The sequence below is a fragment of the Argiope bruennichi genome, chromosome X2, assembly GCF_947563725.1.
Source record: "Argiope bruennichi chromosome X2, qqArgBrue1.1, whole genome shotgun sequence".
NCBI lineage: Eukaryota > Metazoa > Arthropoda > Arachnida > Araneae > Araneidae > Argiope > Argiope bruennichi.
Genome location: NC_079163.1, coordinates 23,102,521 through 23,123,335, shown reverse-complemented (window position 1 = coordinate 23,123,335; position 20,815 = coordinate 23,102,521). Strand labels below are relative to the sequence as shown.

Genomic DNA, 20,815 nt, shown 5'->3' with positions numbered 1-20,815 from the left:
TTTTAGTTTTAAATCAAAAAGTTGTAGATAGATGGCACTGCAGACAGTAAATATGTAAATAAAGAAATAATTGAAAATCACAGTGCGATATTTTCGAAATGTCCATCAGCTTCAATGACATGTCGTTATCGGTAGGCATTTTCTGGAAAGTAGCCTATGGAATGGCTATACATGCATCGCTGATTATTTCTTCAAGTTCCTCAAGTTTTCGGGGGATTTGTCTGATGCACTGCATCCTTCAAGTGACCGCAAAGAAAGAAATCGCAAGGATTTAAGTCTTGGGAATATTTGGGCCCATTTTTGTGAAGCATGGGTAATTTAAAGCAATTACATGGTAATCAAAATATTCCTCTGACTAATGGAAAATGTCAGCAGTATGACGAGATCTTTCGCTATATTGCATATACCAGGATATCACGGATGGTTCGACAAAAGCATTTTCAGTAGCTACAAAATCATACAGAATTTGTATATATCGTTTTGAAGTCATTGTATCATGTGGAAAAACAAAGGTCCAGTTACACGTCTAGTGGAAAAAAAGCTGCTCATACAATCTTTTTTAGAATAGAGTGATTTTGGAACATACGCATGAGAGTTCTCGGTTCCCTAATTTTGCTTTTTGACGAATTTATCCAGATGGAAATGTGCTTAATCTAAAAACCATAGAGTTCACATCAATATTGCCACCGTCAATCATGCCCAGAAATTCATTCCCAAACATGTTCCTTTTCTCTACAGATATGGTATGAAACTGTTGCTGTGTTTGAATTTTGTACAGGAACAAGGAAGGTTAAACACCATCTTATGCGTCGCTATTTTACTCTCTTGACATGCTGCTGCAATTTTTCGGACTGATTTTGTAGGGGAGAGTACAATTGTTTCCTCAACTGCCTGTACATTTGCTTTTGTAATAACCGAATTGTGTCGTCCAATAGTTCCGGCTTTCTAATCCGTAATACTGCCCGTTTGTTTGAATATCTCGCACAGTTGCTTTATTGTATTCGGCTGCAGACTCTTAGCGACTTTGAATTTACACTGAAACTTCTTGTTGCAGTAATATCCTACCCCAGGCGGGTGAATTCCAATACAAGAAAATCCTTTCCTGCAACGTAACATAATTTTCAAAACTTTGCTACAGAAACTGCTGTTCAGTTCTCTACTGCTTGTCGATTCACAGAACACTCCTTTTAAAGTCAAAACAATAACCCTTTCTGAGACTGCTTATTTTACTGATTTGCAAGCGAGAAGAATGGTAAAAATGACTTGTAGTGCCATCTATCGCCAACTTTTTGAACTAAAACCAAAAAATTTGTCGCATAAATTTGCTGCAAGAATATTTTTTTTTAAAAAAAAATCTTAACCGTATTCCTGTTATGTATGTTTGAAAACCATCTGTCTGTTTCAGGATACCCTGTATATGAAGCCTATTTCATGTAAAAGTATTAGAAACTAAAAATGAATTTTAAATAAATTAGAAATTGAGACTAAAATTCACCTAACACACATTAATACATGCTTATTAAAGGAAATACTTACATGTAGGGACATAAAATAACTTTGATTATATTATTTCTACACAGAGAATGATCAGCAATATTAAAATTTGTTTTTAGCCTCCTTTAATACTTTCTAGGGCCGTGGGGAGTATGCTTCCCACCAAATGTATCAATATTTGTATGAAATTATGTAGGTTGGCATAAGTTCTGACAATTTTTTTTACAAAGACATAAACGTAGATGCTTCAGTTCTTTATCTTACACAAAATGATATTTCTTGATTTGTTACTTAATTATCAAATAACCAAATTAATTAATCAAATTAAATTTATCTAATAAGTTAAATGAATCTCTTTTCTTATTCTAATTTCAAGCCTAAAAATATTTTAACATAATATGACTAGGAAAAAAAATGACCCTTTAAAGGGTTAAATTGATTTTCTTAATATTAACCCATGCAAAAAAAAAAAAAAAAAAAAAAAAAACACATTAAATTAGGCAGAAACAGGCATTTATTTATCAATTTTTGTTCTGTTCTTTTATTTATTTATTTTGAGGTTTCTTCAAGAAAATGAATTAAATTTGAAAATCTATCAAAAAGACAAACATATATGAAATTGACACGAATAACAGTCAATTTGTGTTTATTCAATATAATTTAAATGCACTGTACCTGTTTAATTTTAAAATTAGTTGTGTATATTTTATTTGTTACTTGTTATTTTATATCTCGTTGTTTAAGAATATCTACAATTAGATATGTTCTCACATTTATCTTTGTCCTGTGACTTTGGTTTAATAAGTTAACTTCTGAGAACTTAAAATGATGATTAAGTTCTGTAACTGTGGGTTACTATTGAATTGCAAGTTAAATCATAAAATTAGTTGGATTGTGTTATTTTCTTTTAATGATTTAAGAGTTGAATAACTCCCTCCCTCCCCCCTGCCTCTCTCTCTGTGTGTGTGTGATTTAAGGACTTGTGAATTTCCATTTAGTGTTGTCAATTGTGTTTGTGAATTTCCATTTAGATTTATTTGCTTGCATACAAGGCATGATTTTAATGTTTTGAGTTATAGAACTGTGTAATCAATTTAAGGGTTTCTTAAAATATTAATCGAAGTATTTTTCTTTCTAGGTGGCTCAACAGTGTAAGGAAAATATTTTTGCTATTCAAACTCTTAAAGATTTCCAATATGTAGAAGAAAATAAAGACCAGGGAATGAATGTAAGAGAAAAATCTCGTCAATTGGTATCTCTCTTAAAAGATGATGAACGTTTAAAAAGTGAACGATCCAGAGCTTTAAAAGCTAAAGAGCGCTTAGCTCAAGCAATATCACGCTCTGGCCGTGAAGCTGCTGGTGGGGTATGTAATCATGTCTTACTCTCTTTTTCTTTATTACTGCCTTTTTAAAAAATAATGAAACGTATAATTCTGTTACATTTATAGTTGTATTTGTCAGGATTGTTTTTTAGCTTTAAAAGTCAATTGTTTATGAATGTTTAAACTTTTTCTAAAGTTTGCAATTTTTATAGCTTATTTTATGTGCTTTCTGTTTTTTTTTTTAATTTTATTAATTTTAAATTTTTTCATTTTAAATTATTTCTTGATTTTTTTATTACTAATTATATTCTAAGATGTTTGCTATCAGTTTTCATTCATATTTTTTAGTCATCGCCTGGGGGAAAAGATTCAGCAGAATCTTCACCGGATGGATTATCATCGAGTAGAGGTAATTCATACACAGAAAAAATGAATAATGGCCATTTTTGTACATTTTTTACTTGTTCTTTTTGTATACAGTTTTATTGAACAATTTTGTTTCAGGGGAAATAACTATAACTGATTGCATAGGCTTGGCCTGTATCTAAATATTATTTCTGAACTGAAATGTGGTAATCTTAATATTTTAATTTTTAAAAAAATCAAAGAAATTTCTTATGATGTATATTTTGTATTGTCAAAAATTTATTAATTTCTCAATTTAAAAAAAAATGGTTTAGAGTGTAAACATTCCTAAGAATTTTTTGTATGCATCCTGACAAATCTGCCTAACATGCTTTTAATATATAGATTATCTTTGCTTGCTACTAATTCATTTAATATAGATTATTTTCATTATAAGATTTTATTAATTATTAGTTTGAAAATTTATAAACTAAAAAGATAATTTCTAGAGTACTTGCTTAGTATCCTAAGATGTGCATTATCTCTTCTTCTATTAAATGAATTTATACTGAAACCTATATCCTTCAGACTGATTTAATAATTTTTATTATCATTGTTTTACCCTTTTATATATGTATAAATTTCATATAAGTTCAATAGTCTCTGTAGTTTAAAAACTGTCTACATTTAATTTCTGTTGAAAAGTATTTTTATTGACTGTAAATCTTAAGGAACAGGGTCTTTCACTGTGAAGTCACTAATTTACAGTTTTATCTTCTTTTATTATTAAGTTGTGTCTAACCTATTCCCATCTTTATCTGATTTAAATTCAGTATTGTGCTGACTATAATTATATGTATTCTCATTTTTTCTGGTGTGAATATTTTGATCTAGCACTTAGGATAAATAATTTGCAATAGAATTAAATGACTTGTCTTTTTTTTTTTTTTAATGCAAAAAAGAAGGTAAATTTCCTAAATGATTGGATAATTTAAGATTTTCACTTGGTTAGAAAAAAGGCTCTCATTTGAGTTTGTAAGTAGAAAAGGAATTTTTGGGGGCTACATTATACTTTATATGTCATATGAATGTATTTACTATTTGTGTCGACTATTTTAGAATATATATATTCTGCTGTTTTAGGAGCTGTTTGCACTGAGCTGGAAAATGCTCGCCCCCAGACTGCTGGCGAAGAGGAATTGCAACTTCAATTAGCTTTAGCTATGAGTAAAGAAGAAGCAGAACAAGAAGAGAGATTACGCCGGAATGATGATTTACGTCTTCAAATGGCACTTACTGAAAGCCAAGAAAATTATCAAAAGAAAGGCTCAGACGACACTCCTAGTGCTTCTGCTGATCTTTTGGCTTTGTGTTCATCACCTACTAATTCAACAAAACAAAATACAGATCCTTGGGGAATGCCTATTGCTAATGTATGTGAAGTTCTATTTATTAGCAATTCTTTATTTTGTGACTATAATTCTAATATTGTCTTATTTGTTTTGCATGTAACAAAGAATGTTTATTTTTTTATTATTATGTGTACCTTTGAAACTAAATTGCACATATTATATAGAAGTGATTAGACATTTATACCAGTAAGAAATTTTCAGTAGTAGAGGTAAACTATATATAAGTCTAAAATTTGAGCCTTAAAAAGATGGCAAGAAAAATGCTTGACTGTGTCATATTGCTGAATGAACTAAAATATAGACAACTTATAGACCTCTTGATAGTATGATCTATTGGTATGTTTATTATAATTTGTATTGCTTGTAAAAAACAGCAATAGATGGCTGAGTCTGAACTATATTTGCTTAATTGTATTAATGTTTTGTATTTTTCATTTTTGCGAATTGAAGAAATTCATATTTTATATTAATCATAATTTTCATGATCCGTGGATCAGCAAGATCAATTTCACTGATAAATATAAGGTATATCTTGTTAAATCATAATTAGAGATTTGATTTTTTTTAAACATTCATTTTGTGGCATTTTTTTTTAATTTATACTTATAAAGTTTATTATCAATTACTCAATTTTTGATAAGTTTTTATCTATTTTCTTGTTAATAACTTTTGAAACTATTTTTACACAAAGGTACATTTTTTGTTGGTTTTACATATGCAAGAGAAGTATTTTTGGGGAATATTCTTTAGACTGCTCTATGAATTTTTTTCAGTATTGGTGGAGAACGGGACTAGGTGACACCAACTTTGGTTGTGATTTTGTTTGGTAATGATTAGATTGCTGATATATGTTAAACACATTCCCACATTCTTTGGCTAGTATAAAGCAGTTACAATTTGATTAAAAATAAGCAAATAGGATTCAGTAGAATGAGCTAACTTGACAGGACTTCATTTTAAGCTCTTTATTTAATGGGTTAAAACTTTTGTTTGACAAGTACTGATGTATAATTGCATTTTATTTCCTCTTCTATTAATGTTAAATTTTTATTCAGCCACAGAAAAGGCTGAAAGTGATACTTAGAATTTAAACTTTTTCATTATTGTTCAATATGCATTTTAACGATAATTTTATTTGATATTCTCATTTAAAATGTTTTGATGCATTTTAAATCATTTAAAATTTTACTTAACTTATGTGTTTTATATGGCCCAAATATTTCATTTGGAAATTGTCAGTGGAACATTTAAAATAATAAATGTTTGAAACACCTTTCTAATTTAAAATCTGATCTGATTTGTGGATACCAGTATGGAGAGTATATTTGTGGAACTCAAAGGTAACTAGTTTTATGTAATTCTTCACTGTTAAAAATTATTTTTCGTTTTTATATATATATATTCAACTTGCAGGTTTTCTAAGAAAAGTTTAAAAAGCTATTAGTTTTCTCTGGAATCTTAATTTCTAGGAATCTATTTCGGAATTATCTATTAGTCTTGATATTATCATTTATTATGGGAAAATACTTTTTTATTTTCAAAACATTAAAAACCTTTTCATTTTTTTTTTTTTGTAATTAATTGTGGATTAACTAAATGCTTTAATGTAGAGGTTTTAAAAATTCATAAATGTTTTATATTAAAGTATTTTCTTTTATTGAAATTATTTCGTAAATGTAATTAATAATAAGAGCAAGAGCTTACCATATTGCATTTGCACAAAACATGTTAGCATGAAGGATAATATTGACATTATCGCAAATTATTTTCTTTCATATTTTTGTTTAGTGGAAATTGCTGCCTGAAGTAAATTATTGAAATATGAAAATAGATGTCGTTTGTTACTATAGCCTTTTAATAGTGAAGATTTCTGCAACAACTCATCTGGTCATCTTAGCATATAATGCCAAAAGCTCTAAACATATGTTAAATCAATTGAATGTGTCAGTAATATTGACCTTATAGCTTAAGAGGCATGTCATTCAGAATGAATAGATAAAGGTGAAAATCGCTTTTTATTTAAGAAATAAGCAGTGTTGGAAATGTTTCATGTTCATATGGATTTTTTTTTTTTTTTTTTTTTTTTTTTTCTTCCCAAGGTACCGTCTGATCCTTGGCAGTCTGCCAGTCCTGTAACTGTTAATGAAAATGATCCTTGGGGTGGCACAACTTCTCCTGCAGTTACAACGGGTATGTGAATTTTGCAGCTAGTCATGAATCTAAATTTTTTTTAAAAAGTTCAATCTGTTAAGCTTCCAGTATATTTTACCTTACCGTTAAATTTGCAGATCTTTATGCTTCAGAATGTTTCATTATTAACATATTTTGATTGTTAAGACTATTTTGTAGCATATAAATTTCCCTTACTCTTTTTTCAGTTGCTACTCTATTCTGAATACATAATAATGAACACAGAAAAAAAATACTAAGTTAGTGATAGGAAATGCAAAGATTTAATGCTTCTTTTTTATTTTATTCTTTTCTTTTAGTTAAAAATTTTACTTTTGCATAAATTCAACATTTAGATCTCTTATTATGCTGCTGCTGTAAATTTCCATGTACATACATTTTGAGGTAATTAAATGGGCTTCTTGTATGTTAAAGAGCCTTAAGCATTACTATTCGAAGGAGAGTCCTTGCATGAAATAATGCTGATAATTTTCCAGTGGGCTTCTAAGGTCAAAAGGGCCTTGTACTGATATTGCAGCGATTGGGCTAAGTTTGGAACCAATTTCCAACCTGTATATGTTAAATCTTGATTCAGTTGTTGGACACCTCTTAGAGGTATAGGATGACAGTTGGAGATGTGACAGCTCAAGTGCTGACCTTATCATCTGATTCAAAAGTAAAGTTCTACCTAAAACATTCTCCATGCTGCTTCTAAACAAGACATTAATACAACAAACCAATGCAAGGCTTTCAGGTGTTGCTGCATAAAGGAGTACACGGTTGGGTTTTGATTTTGTTTGGAAGATACTGTGTTTTAGCCATCATGTGTGAAGCTGCTACACACTTATCCAGGGTGTGTAGCATCATGAAAAGTGCTTAAATTTTAAAACCATTTTTAAGCACCTAAAAGTTCTTAGTTTTAAAAAAATGACCTTAAAAAGTGTTTAATTTTCCCGAGAAGTGCAAAGGCAGCATTTTATCCGTTTTTGTTTTCCTTCACTTTCAATACGATAATTTGAAAGCATAATCGTAAAGGCTTGTTTATCAGATGTATCAAAGAAGAAAACCAAGAAAAGGGTAGAATTCGGAGAAAGAGTCTAGGGTGCCAACACACAATTTTTTTGTGCTCCCTCTTTCTTCAGCAATGCGCATTGCCGTTTATTGAAATACCGGAATAGTTATTCGGAAGGGGCAGTACGAAATATATAATGTACCATATTTGTTGCAGCTCGAAAAACGTTCGAAAAAACATTTTTAAATTTCTCAAACGCTTAAAAAAATCTTCAACGTCTCAAACAGTTAAATGTTATACCTAGTAAGTGTGTGTTTAACATTTTATATGTTGTTGCAGAAGAATACGCAGATTGACCCGATCAACGGAAAACAAAAATACAGCAGGATGAATTTTTTGTGCGCCAAAGAGATATATCGAACATGGTAGAAGCTGCTGTAAAAACACTTGCAGTGAAGCCACTTTAGTACATTACGCATTTTATCATCATTCTCTTTGTTTTTTGTTCATGTGTTGTTTTGGAGCAATCCGTTGAACGACTTCTAGTATGCTGAGATCTTAAGTTGAAGCCATAAGTTTTAAATGATCGTGAAACAGTGTACTCTTTAAATTGAAATTGGGGAAATTCACGTGTACTGTTTAAATGATCCCATCCATTTGAAAATTATTATTTGTTAAATTAATCTCACCAAATTTTGGTTTTTACCACGGGGAAATAAACTACTAGTTCTGGTACTTAAATTTTTGAACCAAGTAAAAAAAAGTTCTTTAAAACTTTTATTTTTCAGGGTTTAGGTAATATAATTTTATAATGATTTTTCTCTTTATAGTTTTTATAGAAATTTTCCTTTCCTTAAATAGTTTTTATGGAAAGTTGCATTTGGGGTATTATTAAGTCAATTAGAACGGATATTTCAAAATTTTAGAAGATTATTGTTAAAAATAAAAACAATTTTAATGCTTTGTCGCCGTAACATCGGAGCATCATCGCACGAAAATTATTTTTACATTATTTTAAAAGTTAAAAAATAGCTTTACTATTATACCAATTTTGTTTGAATGAATGCATTTTCCCTCTTCAGTTTTAGTCATTTTTTTAACAATTAGTTTTGGACATAATTTATAACAGTGATTTTTATTATAATGAAATTCAAAACAATATCATTGCTTCTTTCATTCATTGAGTCAAATTATTTTTCCGATGTTAAAATCGTTATAAGAGGGGGAAATGCTTTCTTTTGCATTAACTAAAAACTTAAATTTTTTGTTAATTAAGTTTAAATTAAAGCAGTTTATTGAATAATTTAATTCAATTTTATATCGAAAACTTTTATTTTTTTAAGTTTCAGATTCTATCATTTTATAACGGTTATTGCTTTTTCTCTCTTCTTTTTATAACTTATAGAAATTTTGTTCCCCATGGAATCTCTCTTTACATATAAAGGTTTGTCTAGATTGACAAAGCAATACGCAGTATAAACCATTGAAGTTACGAGCATGAAATTTCGGAAGTTATTTATGTGTTTTTACCATAGCATCAAAATATATCATTCCACAAAAATTATTTTAACACTGTTTTAAAAACTTAAAAATAACTTTTCAATTAGGAAAAATTTGTATGAATGAATACCTTTTTTCTTTTGTTTTACTAATTTTTGAAAAAATAGTTTTGGACACAATTTATATAAATGATTCTTATTATTATGAAATTCAAAATAATATCATTGCTTCTTTGAATCGTAATGTCATGTTATTTTACCGCTTTAAAGTCATAATGAAAGAAAAAAAAAAGTTTTCTTTGTTTTTATTTAAACTTTTTTTTTTAATTTAAAGCAGTTCATTGAATGAGATTCTTTATTTGATGTAGAATGTTTATAATTTTTTTTCTAAAAATTCGTAGCATGTGGGAATGTTTTTTTTTTTTTTTTTTTTTTTTTTATTTCACCCTTTAAAAGAAACTTGAAAACAATTTTTTGATATTTCCAAAAACAATTGAATTGTTAATAAAATATGTGGCAGTTGATTTTTTTTTATTAAAGTATGTAAACAAAAAAAAAAAGATATGTTTCAAACTAGTGAAAAAATATTTTTTGATACAAATATTTGGTGGTGTTAGCATATGCTGGATTTACAACTGTGCCCAAAGTATCCTTAATCATGTAGACTGTCGGAAGACAAAGTTTATTAATATAACTGTTTGATACCAGTGACTTTATTATTTTATAGATTTGATTGTTTATTCATGATTGGAGAATTGAAGCACATTTTAGCTTGAGAATATGCTGTAATTGATTAAATTGTTTTACTAAGAATTTATTAAATTTTTGTAAGCATTTTGAAATTTTATTTTATTTCAGAATTATGTAAAAAATGCAGCTATCTTCTGAGAAAATAAACCTTTTCATTGTAAATAATACCAATCCAATTTTTGCAGTTTTAAGTAGATTTGATCTCTAGAGGTATGAGAAAGTAGGAAATTATTGAATTTTCTTTTTTCTTTGCAAATAAACACAATACTTTTTCCTTTCAATCTAGGATAAAATTCATAACCAAAAGCCTAAAATAAAATTGACAGATTTCCCCCACCCTTTTCTTTTTTCTGTATAGAATATTTTTTCCATGCTTTAAAACGACACCTGTAACTTTGCACCACATTAAATGTTTTAATAAGATAACATGAAATTTTTCAAGAAGTTAAACTTTTTTGAAGAACACATTTTATAAATTTGATTTGCCTAGCCTTTTAATGATATCTTTTAAACAAGCAGCACTCTTCCATAATAATACCAAATACTTATTTATGGGGATTTTCGAAGCAGCTGTTATTCAAAACATACTGAATTTAGTTTGTCAGTATTTTAAAATACTTTTTATACAGTAACAAATCATAGTAACGCTAAAATTTAAAATGTATTTTGCATCCGATTTCAAAATAATAAAATGATGTGCAATTAAAACTTCGCAAATCAATTAAAATGCAATCAAATTTTAATTGTCAAAATGTTTAAATCAGTAGATTTCATCAATTTTAAAAATCAAAATGTTACTTAATGATATCAAATATATAAAAAATATTTTTGGCATCTCTGCTCAGCTGCAGATTTTTCGATGTTGATTTTATACACATTTGCATATTTTTATGAAGATTTTACACAATGGAGTTTTAAAAACTTTTTTTTTGTTCGTAAAATATATTACAATTTAAATTTTAAAAAAACACCTGTTGGAATAGAACATCACTCGTTTCAAGAATGTTGAAGAAACTATTTGATTGATGCAAACTTTTTATTCTTGATATCGATACGTTTTTATTTGGTATCTGAAATAAGATTACTGAATAAGAAATAGGGAAGAGAGATCATGAGAAAGTTGTAAGAGCTTGTATACTTTCAGAAAAGAATTTATCAACTCCATGGATTAATTAGAAATTATATATATAATATAGTATATTAGGTAAGTGGTTGTTGTGCTGTAGAGGCTTGAAAAAAATTCCAGTCGTTGAAAAAAATCAGAACTTCATTTATTGTTGAATGATTCCAAAAGAAATTTAAAAGCAGTTTTCGATACCGTCAGCAAGTTCGAATTATGACCATTTGAGAGAAATGCGGTGCAGCTCTTCCGCTTAGAATATGATTCTAAAAGAGGATCGGATGAGTAGACTTTGCGATGTTTCAATAGTTAAAAGGAACTTCTCTTTTTTTTTTTGAGAGTGACGCTGGAACCGAAAATAAAGAATTGTTGGGGCTGCAGTTCAAAACAGCGAAAGACCGTTATTACATTTCCATAGTAAGTAGGAAACTATTTCAACTTAGAAGTTAAAGCGCTTTTAAAGTTTGATTTTAACTGGGTATAAGTTATGTGAATGTGTTTAAGATGAAATATATAAAATGCTTTCACTGTTTTTATAAGCTTGCCTTTACTTGAAAGTTCAGTTTTAAAATGAGCATGAAGTTATCCTGTACATGACTAATAATATGCCATAAAATTCTTTAAGGACATTGTTTATAATTATTGTTGATGTAAATTTTCTCTTGCATTAAAAGCTTTTGAAAATTTAAAAATGTTGTTTGCTTGAATATATTGTATTGAATTTTGTGAGAACTTTTAAAAGGCTTGATGAAAATTTAGAAATTGTTTTTATATCCTATTAGAAATATAATTAATGAAATACATAATTATGTATTTTTTTTTTTTTCGTTTGCCCTTTTTGCATACAAATCAAGTTGCCATTTCAATAAATATTTAATTCATTCAAGTATCTCATTTTAATTAGTGTTTTAATGATTGATTATTTTTTATAATGTTCCCTATTTTGTTCAGTTTATAAGAGTTCATATTCAGTTTTTAATATTAAATTTTTACTGATTTTTCTTGTTTTTATTTTAATGTATTTGTTTATTTCAGCTGGAAGTGCTTGGGTCCCTCGTATGTCTACTTCTGCAAGTGTATCTTTTGAAGCTCTTGGAGGACGATCAAATGGAGAATTAGACGAATATGATTTGCTTAGTAAAAGATCGGCCATGAGTTCTCCAGGTAAACTTTTGATATTATTATGCAAGTTAAATTCGTCTTCATTTGTATTTTATAATTGTTGTATTTAGTAGATATATTTTCAATTGAATTTAAGCTTTCGTTGATTCTCATTGCAGAATTAAAAGAATAAGTGCTGATAATTCGTGAAAGTTGTTTAATTTTGTATAATTGTTTTACCTGGAACATACTTATTCATTGTAATGAGGTGCGGTGGAAATCAAATGACGCTAAACTGTGGTAATTGCAAGTATAGTAGTACTTAAAATCTTGGATAATGGGCCTTAAAGTCTTTAACAGAAATCTTATTCTATTTGTAAATATTTTGTAATTTTAGATCTTAATTAGCCCTTTTCAATTCTTATAGATTTTCTTATAATAATTCTAATGGAGAGATTTACAGATACTTTTAATGGATGGTGAATGGGTGATTTAGTGACACCCCCGCCCCTGGCTACAGTTGGTGAAAAAAACGAAAGTTCTGGTAAATGCAAGAATTTTGGTCCTGTCTCTATTAAGAACCGAGAACTGGAGATTCTTCTGGAGAATTCTTTGTAACGTCACTCCCAATTAGCAGACGATATAAGTAGAGATGCTCACATGAGGAAGTAATTGTCTTTTTGTAGTGTGAATCGCAGAGCAAACTCTATATTTGTATTTGTGAGGCTATTATTATTCCCAAGTTGTCGATTTGCTCTCTGCTTTTGTTCGTGTTTACAAGCGCTGTTCTTTGTGAACATATTGACTGTTTTTGTCACCTGTGCTCCATTATTGAAAGAAAAATATTGTGATTGCCATAGTTGCCTGATGCATGAATTTTTCTTGAAATAAAAATAATTATCCATTATTCATTAATATAAAAATGTGATTGCTGTGGCTGTCTGATGCATGAATTTAATGTTTGTTATTCATTATTACTTTGAATTATTTTGCAAATGATGCCATTATATTTCTTCCTAAATCCATAAATAGGGCGTAAGTAATTGTGTAAGAAAATTTGTAGTGTTAATGAACCTGAACAATTTTGAAGCAAATTTTCCCTTTCAGTATATAGCTTTAGAACATTTTAACTCCTTTAGAGGGGTTACAGTTTGGTAAATCATGATAGTGGCTTAATTATTCATAATCATTTGATAATGAAATGATCAATTATATTGATGTGGTCGGGATGGAAATTAAATGCAGGGTGGTCATAAAATAACTTTCCCTGTTTAGCGGCATCTACAGCTGAAATTAATGAACGAAATAAAACCACATTTCATATATAGGCTGTAAAAGGCATGGGAAAATGAATTCCTTCTGAAGAAAAAAAATTAGTGCCAAAAGGTGCTGATTTAAGAAATATTGGTGGTGCTGTTGACACGTACGGAGGAGAATGTTTCCATATCGAGAAATTAAAAATTTCCTAGTGCATGCGTGACAGCAGCGCCATGAGTTCCTGGTAAAAAGGGAAGAGCGGTCAACCTTTTACTATTCGTTCTTGACTGCTGGTGCGTGCTTAATCTGGGCCTTACCTTACCTCAGCATGTTGTGCTAGTAAACCTGTTCTGCACTAGACAATGTAATGCAATGCAACCCTTTATAACCTGAGGTAAAGGTCCAGTGTTTGCTTTAGCACTAAGAGCAATGAGGGAAAAAAAATTCGAGGAAATTTGGTTTGATAGGACTTAAAGCCGACAGAGGATGAAAAGCAGTAACAGATGTTGCTACATTGGTGTTTGACAGCACAGAAACTAGCAATAGTCCAAGTGCTCATGCAGTTACTCGCGAAACAGATATGCCCAATGCTACTGTATGGAAAATCTAACGCAGAATGCTGCGTTTCTATCTGTGTAAGATCAATCGTGTGCAATCATTACAAATCGCAGATCATGAAAAGCTTCTGATTTTCGCTTTAATGTTTCTTGTCGAATGGAGTTCGACATTGACTGACTTTGGAAACTATTGTGGTGAGATGAAACTCATTTTTATTTAAATGGGTCTGTCTATACTCAGAACTGCCGTATTTGGGCACGTAAACGTCCCATAGTGATTCAAGAAATACCATTGCATTCCCCTAAGATGACCGTGTGGCGCGGTTTCACGGCCAATTTCATAATCGAACCGTACTTTTTTGAGAATCTCGCTCAAACAGGACCTGTTACCTACATCAATAATGGCGAAAACTATGGGTCAATGCTGCAAACTTTTGTTATTCCGCATTGCAGTAAAGACAGTGCTTGGACTCAATAATTTATATACAAGATGGAGCACGTGCATATATTCATCGTTCAGTGCATTTCGGTGCTGAGAGAATTATCAGTCAATATTTTTATATGAAATGTCCCGTGTTCCCAGACATCACCCTCACGTGACTCGGCAGTGGGTGTGCCTAAATTCCGTAGTACCGTTCCAAACCTACATGTCTTGAAACAGACCCGAAGACGGACTGTTATGAACATCGAAACTGACAGTTTATATGCAACAGTAGAGAACGTCATACACCGCATGCAGTATGTTGTACACAGGGAAGGTCAGCATATTGAAAATGTTGCATGGCGTCCAGGGGACCCTAATGTTTATAAATAAAAGGTTATTTTCTGTGAGTTTCATGAATTCATCCATAACTGTACTCCCACAGAGCCAATATTTCCCATATCTCTTTTTTTTTTTTTTCCCCTTTTTCGGAATTTGTCTTTTTGTGCTTTCCACAGTGTGTATATGAAATGTGGTTTCATTTCGTTTTAGCTGCAGATGCTGCTAAAAAGTTTTTGACTAATGGGAAAAAAGTTTTTGACTAATGGGAAACGGAACCCAATTTCATAAAAAATAAAAATATAGTAAAAATCTTTTTCAAGATTGTTATTAAATTTTGTTAATATAATAATTTATAACAAATTTCAATTATAATTCAAGCATTTCATTCCTATTCCTCCATGTGCCAATTGAATAAAGTTTACTCTTATAATTTGATAGGTAAAATGTAAATATATTGTTCCAGGGTTAAATTTCAGATTTTCTGTAAATGGTAAATTGAACTAAAAGTTCCTCAATTAGTGTCATCTAATAATATTTGTGTAATTTTTTTATTATTCTTGTTATTAGTATTTTCTTATGTGTACTGTTTAAATGACTAAAGTTTTAAGTCTGTGTCCATTACAGTGGTTGCAAGCAAGTTTAATATTGGAATACCAAGTCTTTCATGTATAGCCAAATGGGTTTTTAGAGTTTTAAGAGGTATAAAATAACCAATGTGCGATTTCTTTCCCTGTGATTGTCAGTCAAATGAATGTGATGGTGTAAATTTGAAATATCTGTGGAGGAACTTATTATTTGTCTTGAATAAAAAGTTGTTACACTTTATTCCTGTAATTTTGCAGAATTTAAAATATAGTTATCTGTGATTTAGATTTAGATTTTATTTTTATATGTATTCTATTTAATTGCATCCATGCAAGTAGCTATAAGAATCGTAAGTTTTTAAATCAAAAAATGTGTATTAATTTAGATATCTTTTTTAATCTTTATTAATTTAGATACTAGCACAAATAGAGGAACTCCAAATCCTTTTGATATGAGTGAATGGAAGGAGTCCTTAAATGCAAGTTCCTTTCATGCTAGAGAAAATGGTCAAAATATCAATGTAAGAAAAACACCAGAGACATTTTTAGGACCAAATTCTAATTTGGTGAACCTAGATGCTTTAGTTAGTTCACAAGGATCTGAAAGAGGTATGACTCATTTCAAAATTTGTTTGTTGAATAATTATTCTTAAGATACTAATTTTTTTAAAGTAATTTATATGGAAAGAATTTCTCTAAACTACCATTTTACACATTAATAGAATGTTTTTGCTGATGGTGGAGTTAATATTAAGAAGGAAATTCCATGTTTCTTAAAGTCATCGTTTTGCCAGTAGATGGTTCTGTCTGGATTAAAGCAACTTTTATCTCTCCAAGATACATTTCTAAGGAAAGAAAGCATTGATTCTGTCTGAAATGGACTTCAGTTGTGAAGCTCTAGACATTGACCATTATCTGATTATACAAGGTGTTTATAAATGCTGTAATTTTCTTTAAATGGTCTCTGCATTGTTGTTTTGGAATTATGAGTTCTGAAGAGACTTATTTGTTCTCAAGGATGTGGAATGAATCCATTTGCTATCCCCCCACCTTTTAGTAGTAATCCATTTCAAGCAATAAAGCCATCCCCTCCATCTATCTACTAGAATAAACCAAAAAGTACATTTCTGTATTACTTGTATCGCACCTGATCATCTCCGAAAAAGTAAGGATTATGTAGTTGGCAGTCTCCAAACCATTCTGAATTTGGAAAACGTTTGATTTCTACTTCAATTTGTCTGGAATTACAATTACTGTTCAAAGCATTCCTCGTTATTGAAATATGCTATTTTTGAAAACATAATATTGCTCGTAGAATTTGTTTTTGCTGTTGCTCCATATTCCCCTTCTTCTCTAAAATAAATGTTCAATCAAAATGAACAACAATCTGCATTTTAGCATGAATAGCAAATTTATTTTAAATCTTGATCATTGGATAATGTTCTACTTGCTAGATATTTGCATGTGATGGTTTTTCTGTATTGAATGAATTTGCATTTCTGAAGTAAATATTTCTGTCTGAATTTTGGATAGGGTCATACAAAGCAATAAGCATATCTACAAATTTTGTGGATAAAAGTGTGAAACTGCATGTATATAGATAAATGTAATTGAAACATTTTACTACATTACATTTTTCATGCTATGTTGCCCATATAGAAATTAGTTTGTTTGTTTTTATCTGCCCCCTCTGAAAACAATATTTTCATGCTGTTGTCTACCTTATTTATTGAATCTCTATTTCAAAGCATATGTGTAGCTACAATATTTAGGGCAGTAAATGTTTGTTCACTTTGGGAGAAAGAAATGTTTGCTTTCAGAATATTTTAGTACTTGTTCTTTTAGAAAAAAGAAAAGAAACTATAAATATGTCTTGATGCTTAATGAATATGAATGAGTTTTTAGAACGATTTGTCAATAATCTTCTGTATCTTATACTCGCTTAAATGTAATCACTTTGTTAAAATTGTGCTGTGCTTTAATTTAGTGAAGCTCTCTTTTATGTTTTAGAACTTGGATCTGGAAATCCATTTGGTGTCCCACCACCTGTTAGTAATCCATTTCAAGCGATGAGGCCGCCGCCTCCAACTATCAATCAACTGCGAGCTCAAATGCAGATACCACCTATATCTGCAGGAATAGTTGTTCCACCTGTTCCTGTTATGCCTGCTCCTGGAATAGCAATGGGAATACCAACAGCTACACCTTTTTCATCGAGCCCTCAGACTAATAATCCCTTTCTTTAGGACTCCATTGTTTTAGGTTAGAATGCTTTAAATATATGGCGTGCCTCATTTGTCAAATTATTGGTCATGTATTGATACTGGGAAAGGATGTGGAGCTAATTTGATCTGCACATTCTTTACTTTGCATGAGAAATTATTCACTGGTGTATTGTATAATTATTTCCGAAATTGATATTAAATTATATATTAATTGATAGCAGATGTAGATAAGAACAAAACATTTTATTTAATTTTTTAGGAAATAATTTCTATTTCCTTAGATTCTGAAATGTTGGAGCAGTTTATTTTTGGAATATAATGATCGGATATAATCTCATATTATTTTATTTATGTTTTATAGATATTATGCATGTGTGTTCGAAGGTTCTCTACTGTATAATAATGTGCAGTTTCTATGGGGGGGGGGATGATAATAGAAGGTTTTAAAAAAAATGAGTTTTGTAATGTTATTTACTGTTTTGATTGTTTTAATTTTTCTCTTTCATGAAAAACAAGCATGATTTGCGCAATTTCTTTTAATATCTTGTCGTTTGTTGATTCAGTTAAAGAAAGTATTAGAATGCCTCTTCAGAGCAAAAATTGTATGAAAACCCAATTTTTTATTCAAACATGTGGTTTGTGTGCTGATGACCAGCACATCATTGCTATTTATTGTACATCCAGTGCTTCAGTATTCAATGAGTGTTGTATTTGACTGTGTCTTAAACAAGTTCTGGAAATTTCCTTTTTAAATAAATAAACAATATAAGTGTTAATATGTAATAACAAAGCGCCATCTTAAATGTAAGATTAGGTGACGGTTTTCTGACTTGTATAAAATATGGGTAAAAGTGCTTTTCAAAACAAAGATCACTGTAGACTGCAAAAAAAAAAAAATATTTTAGTATTTGTAAATAATCATCTTTAAAGCTTATATTGCAAAGATTGTGAAATATTATCCTTGGTCTGACTGCTGTCATTTCAATAGAGCATTTAATAGTTTTGAAGGAGTTGAGCACACCAAAGTTACTTTTAGAATCACATGAAATTCCTCTTGTGGTGATGATATAAACTCCTTGGGGAAAAAAAAAAAACGAACTTTTTTTTAGAAAACTGCTTTATATTAATAGATTGAAGGCATTTTCTGTGCTGGATATCTTTACTCATCTGTTATTATTTATGTGATGCAAAAATATCAAATACAATGCTTCTAATCATGTTACATTTTCAAACTGTATATTTATTATGTATGTTGACATTTTTAATAAGTTATTTTTATTGTATGTGTGAAAATCGTTCTTCAATAAATTGATATTTTACTTGAATTTTCACTGTGTTCCAATTTTTTTTAACTAAATTATATTATTAATTCATTACTTCAAATTATTTTTGTTAACAATTTTATTTTTTAAATTAGTATATGGTTTCTGTGTTTGAATTCAGTATTAAATACTATCTTGATATTTTAGCTCTGACTTTTTATCTTTGACAAATCCTACAGAATTAATTGTTGAAAAGTGATAACTTCATTGTATTTCAAAATTCATCACAAATTACATATCTCTGTGCTTTGTTTTGGATTTGCATTCATTAGAAATACATAAAATAATTGTTTAGCATTTTGATGGAACATGCATAGTACCAAAATATCGTGTTTTTACATCTTTTCCATAATATAATAGTCAAATGAAACATATTTTTAAAAAAACATAGTATCTTAAAAGTGAAAATGTTTAGTAGTAAATTCTTTGGATATCGCCATGCCAAAAATTACCTTGAATTGAAACTATTAGGACTAATATTTTCTTGAAAGCTCAGTTGAATGGCATTCAAAACTTCTTAATTTAATATTATTGTTTGTTGTAACTGCTTTTTTTTTAAAGCTTAGGATAATTAATTGGCAGTATATAACCTTGCTTCTGATGTTAGGCTAATTTTTATCCACTCTTTACAGATGGTCATAATCTTAAGCAATATTATTTATTATTGTAGATTTCATGAAATTTGATTTCAAAATATCTTTAACATATATGAACTTTCTGATGCTGTCCTATGCTCTATTTTAGCTAACTACATTTATTGCTTACCCTTCATGGTTTTTCAATTTGTTGTTGTTTCAAAATTATTCTGCTTGCATTTCTTTCTTTCTTTTTTTTTGTCCACACTAATAATGTAATGAATTATATAAACATGTTTATAGGACTCTATAGAAACGTTTCAATTATATCGTATTTCATAAACCTTTTTAATTTATTTAAAAAGTCATTTTGCAATTTTATTTGTATTGCTAATATTGACTGACAAACAAAAAAAAAATGAACGCGACAAAAGCTTCATTTTAATATAGATTCTTTCATAGCATTATGCTTGAGATTTGATAGATTGAGATATAAAATGTGTAATAATCCATATAATATTGCGAGGAAGGTTTTAAGTCCTTGCCTTATATTTAATCCTTTTTGAGTCTTTGATCCCATTTGGCAACACTGAAGTATCATGCATTTTTGTGCTTAATTTAAGCCAGAAAAAGGTAATAGTTACTTTTTATGCTGTACTTAATATTTCCTGTGACTAGAATTTTACTTGAAAAGGCATGCATTGATACAGATACAAGATTGGATTTGCAGATTCCAGGTTCTCTGCTAGAAAAAAATGATAAAAATCTAATTTCTGGACACAGTTATTGTTAAAATATTTGAAGTATTTACTTAAACAAATTTATGGTTGCAATTCATCAATTTTAACAAATTTTGCTTGAGTAAAGTTCTTTATAAGAGTGAAAGTTTTAAAGTAAAGGTTTATGCGCGCTGTAATCATCGTCAGTCTAAGTTAAAAAATAAAGGAACTTGTAAATATCTTAGTGCTTGATATGAATTTATGTTAATAGCAGAACTGTGAGTGAAGTCACTGTTGTTATATGCACACTGAAGTGACGAAAGTCATGGGATACCTCCTAATAAGATTTTGGACCTTCTTTTACCCACGGAAGCAATTCGATATGGCATGGACCCAACAAGCCTCAAACCTCAATAATCTGCCTCTATAGACGCCGATAATTACAGAAGTGTTACCGTTGCAGGAATTTGTGCACAAACTGACCATTATGTTCCATAAATGTTCGATGGTATTCATGTTGGGAAATCTGGATGGCCAAATCATTCGCTGGAATTGTCTAGAATGTTCTTCAAACCAATCGTGAACAG

At 29.6% G+C, this 20,815-nt stretch overlaps 1 protein-coding gene across 2 annotated transcripts in view; it reads left to right on the top strand.

The window, feature by feature from the left end:
• Positions 1–18,937, top strand: part of LOC129960049 (epsin-2-like) — a 34,604-nt gene extending 15,667 nt beyond the window's left edge. For both annotated transcript variants that reach the window (XM_056073091.1, XM_056073092.1), the window contains exons 3-9: positions 2,633–2,860; positions 3,167–3,227; positions 4,307–4,596; positions 6,675–6,765; positions 12,161–12,289; positions 15,802–15,996; positions 17,398–18,937. In XM_056073091.1, coding sequence (XP_055929066.1) covers positions 2,633–2,860; positions 3,167–3,227; positions 4,307–4,596; positions 6,675–6,765; positions 12,161–12,289; positions 15,802–15,996; positions 17,398–17,633 — 1,230 coding nt within the window. In that variant the 3' untranslated portion in view covers positions 17,634–18,937. The remainder of the gene's footprint in view (positions 1–2,632; positions 2,861–3,166; positions 3,228–4,306; positions 4,597–6,674; positions 6,766–12,160; positions 12,290–15,801; positions 15,997–17,397) is intronic.
• The last annotated feature ends 1,878 nt before the right edge of the window (positions 18,938–20,815 follow it).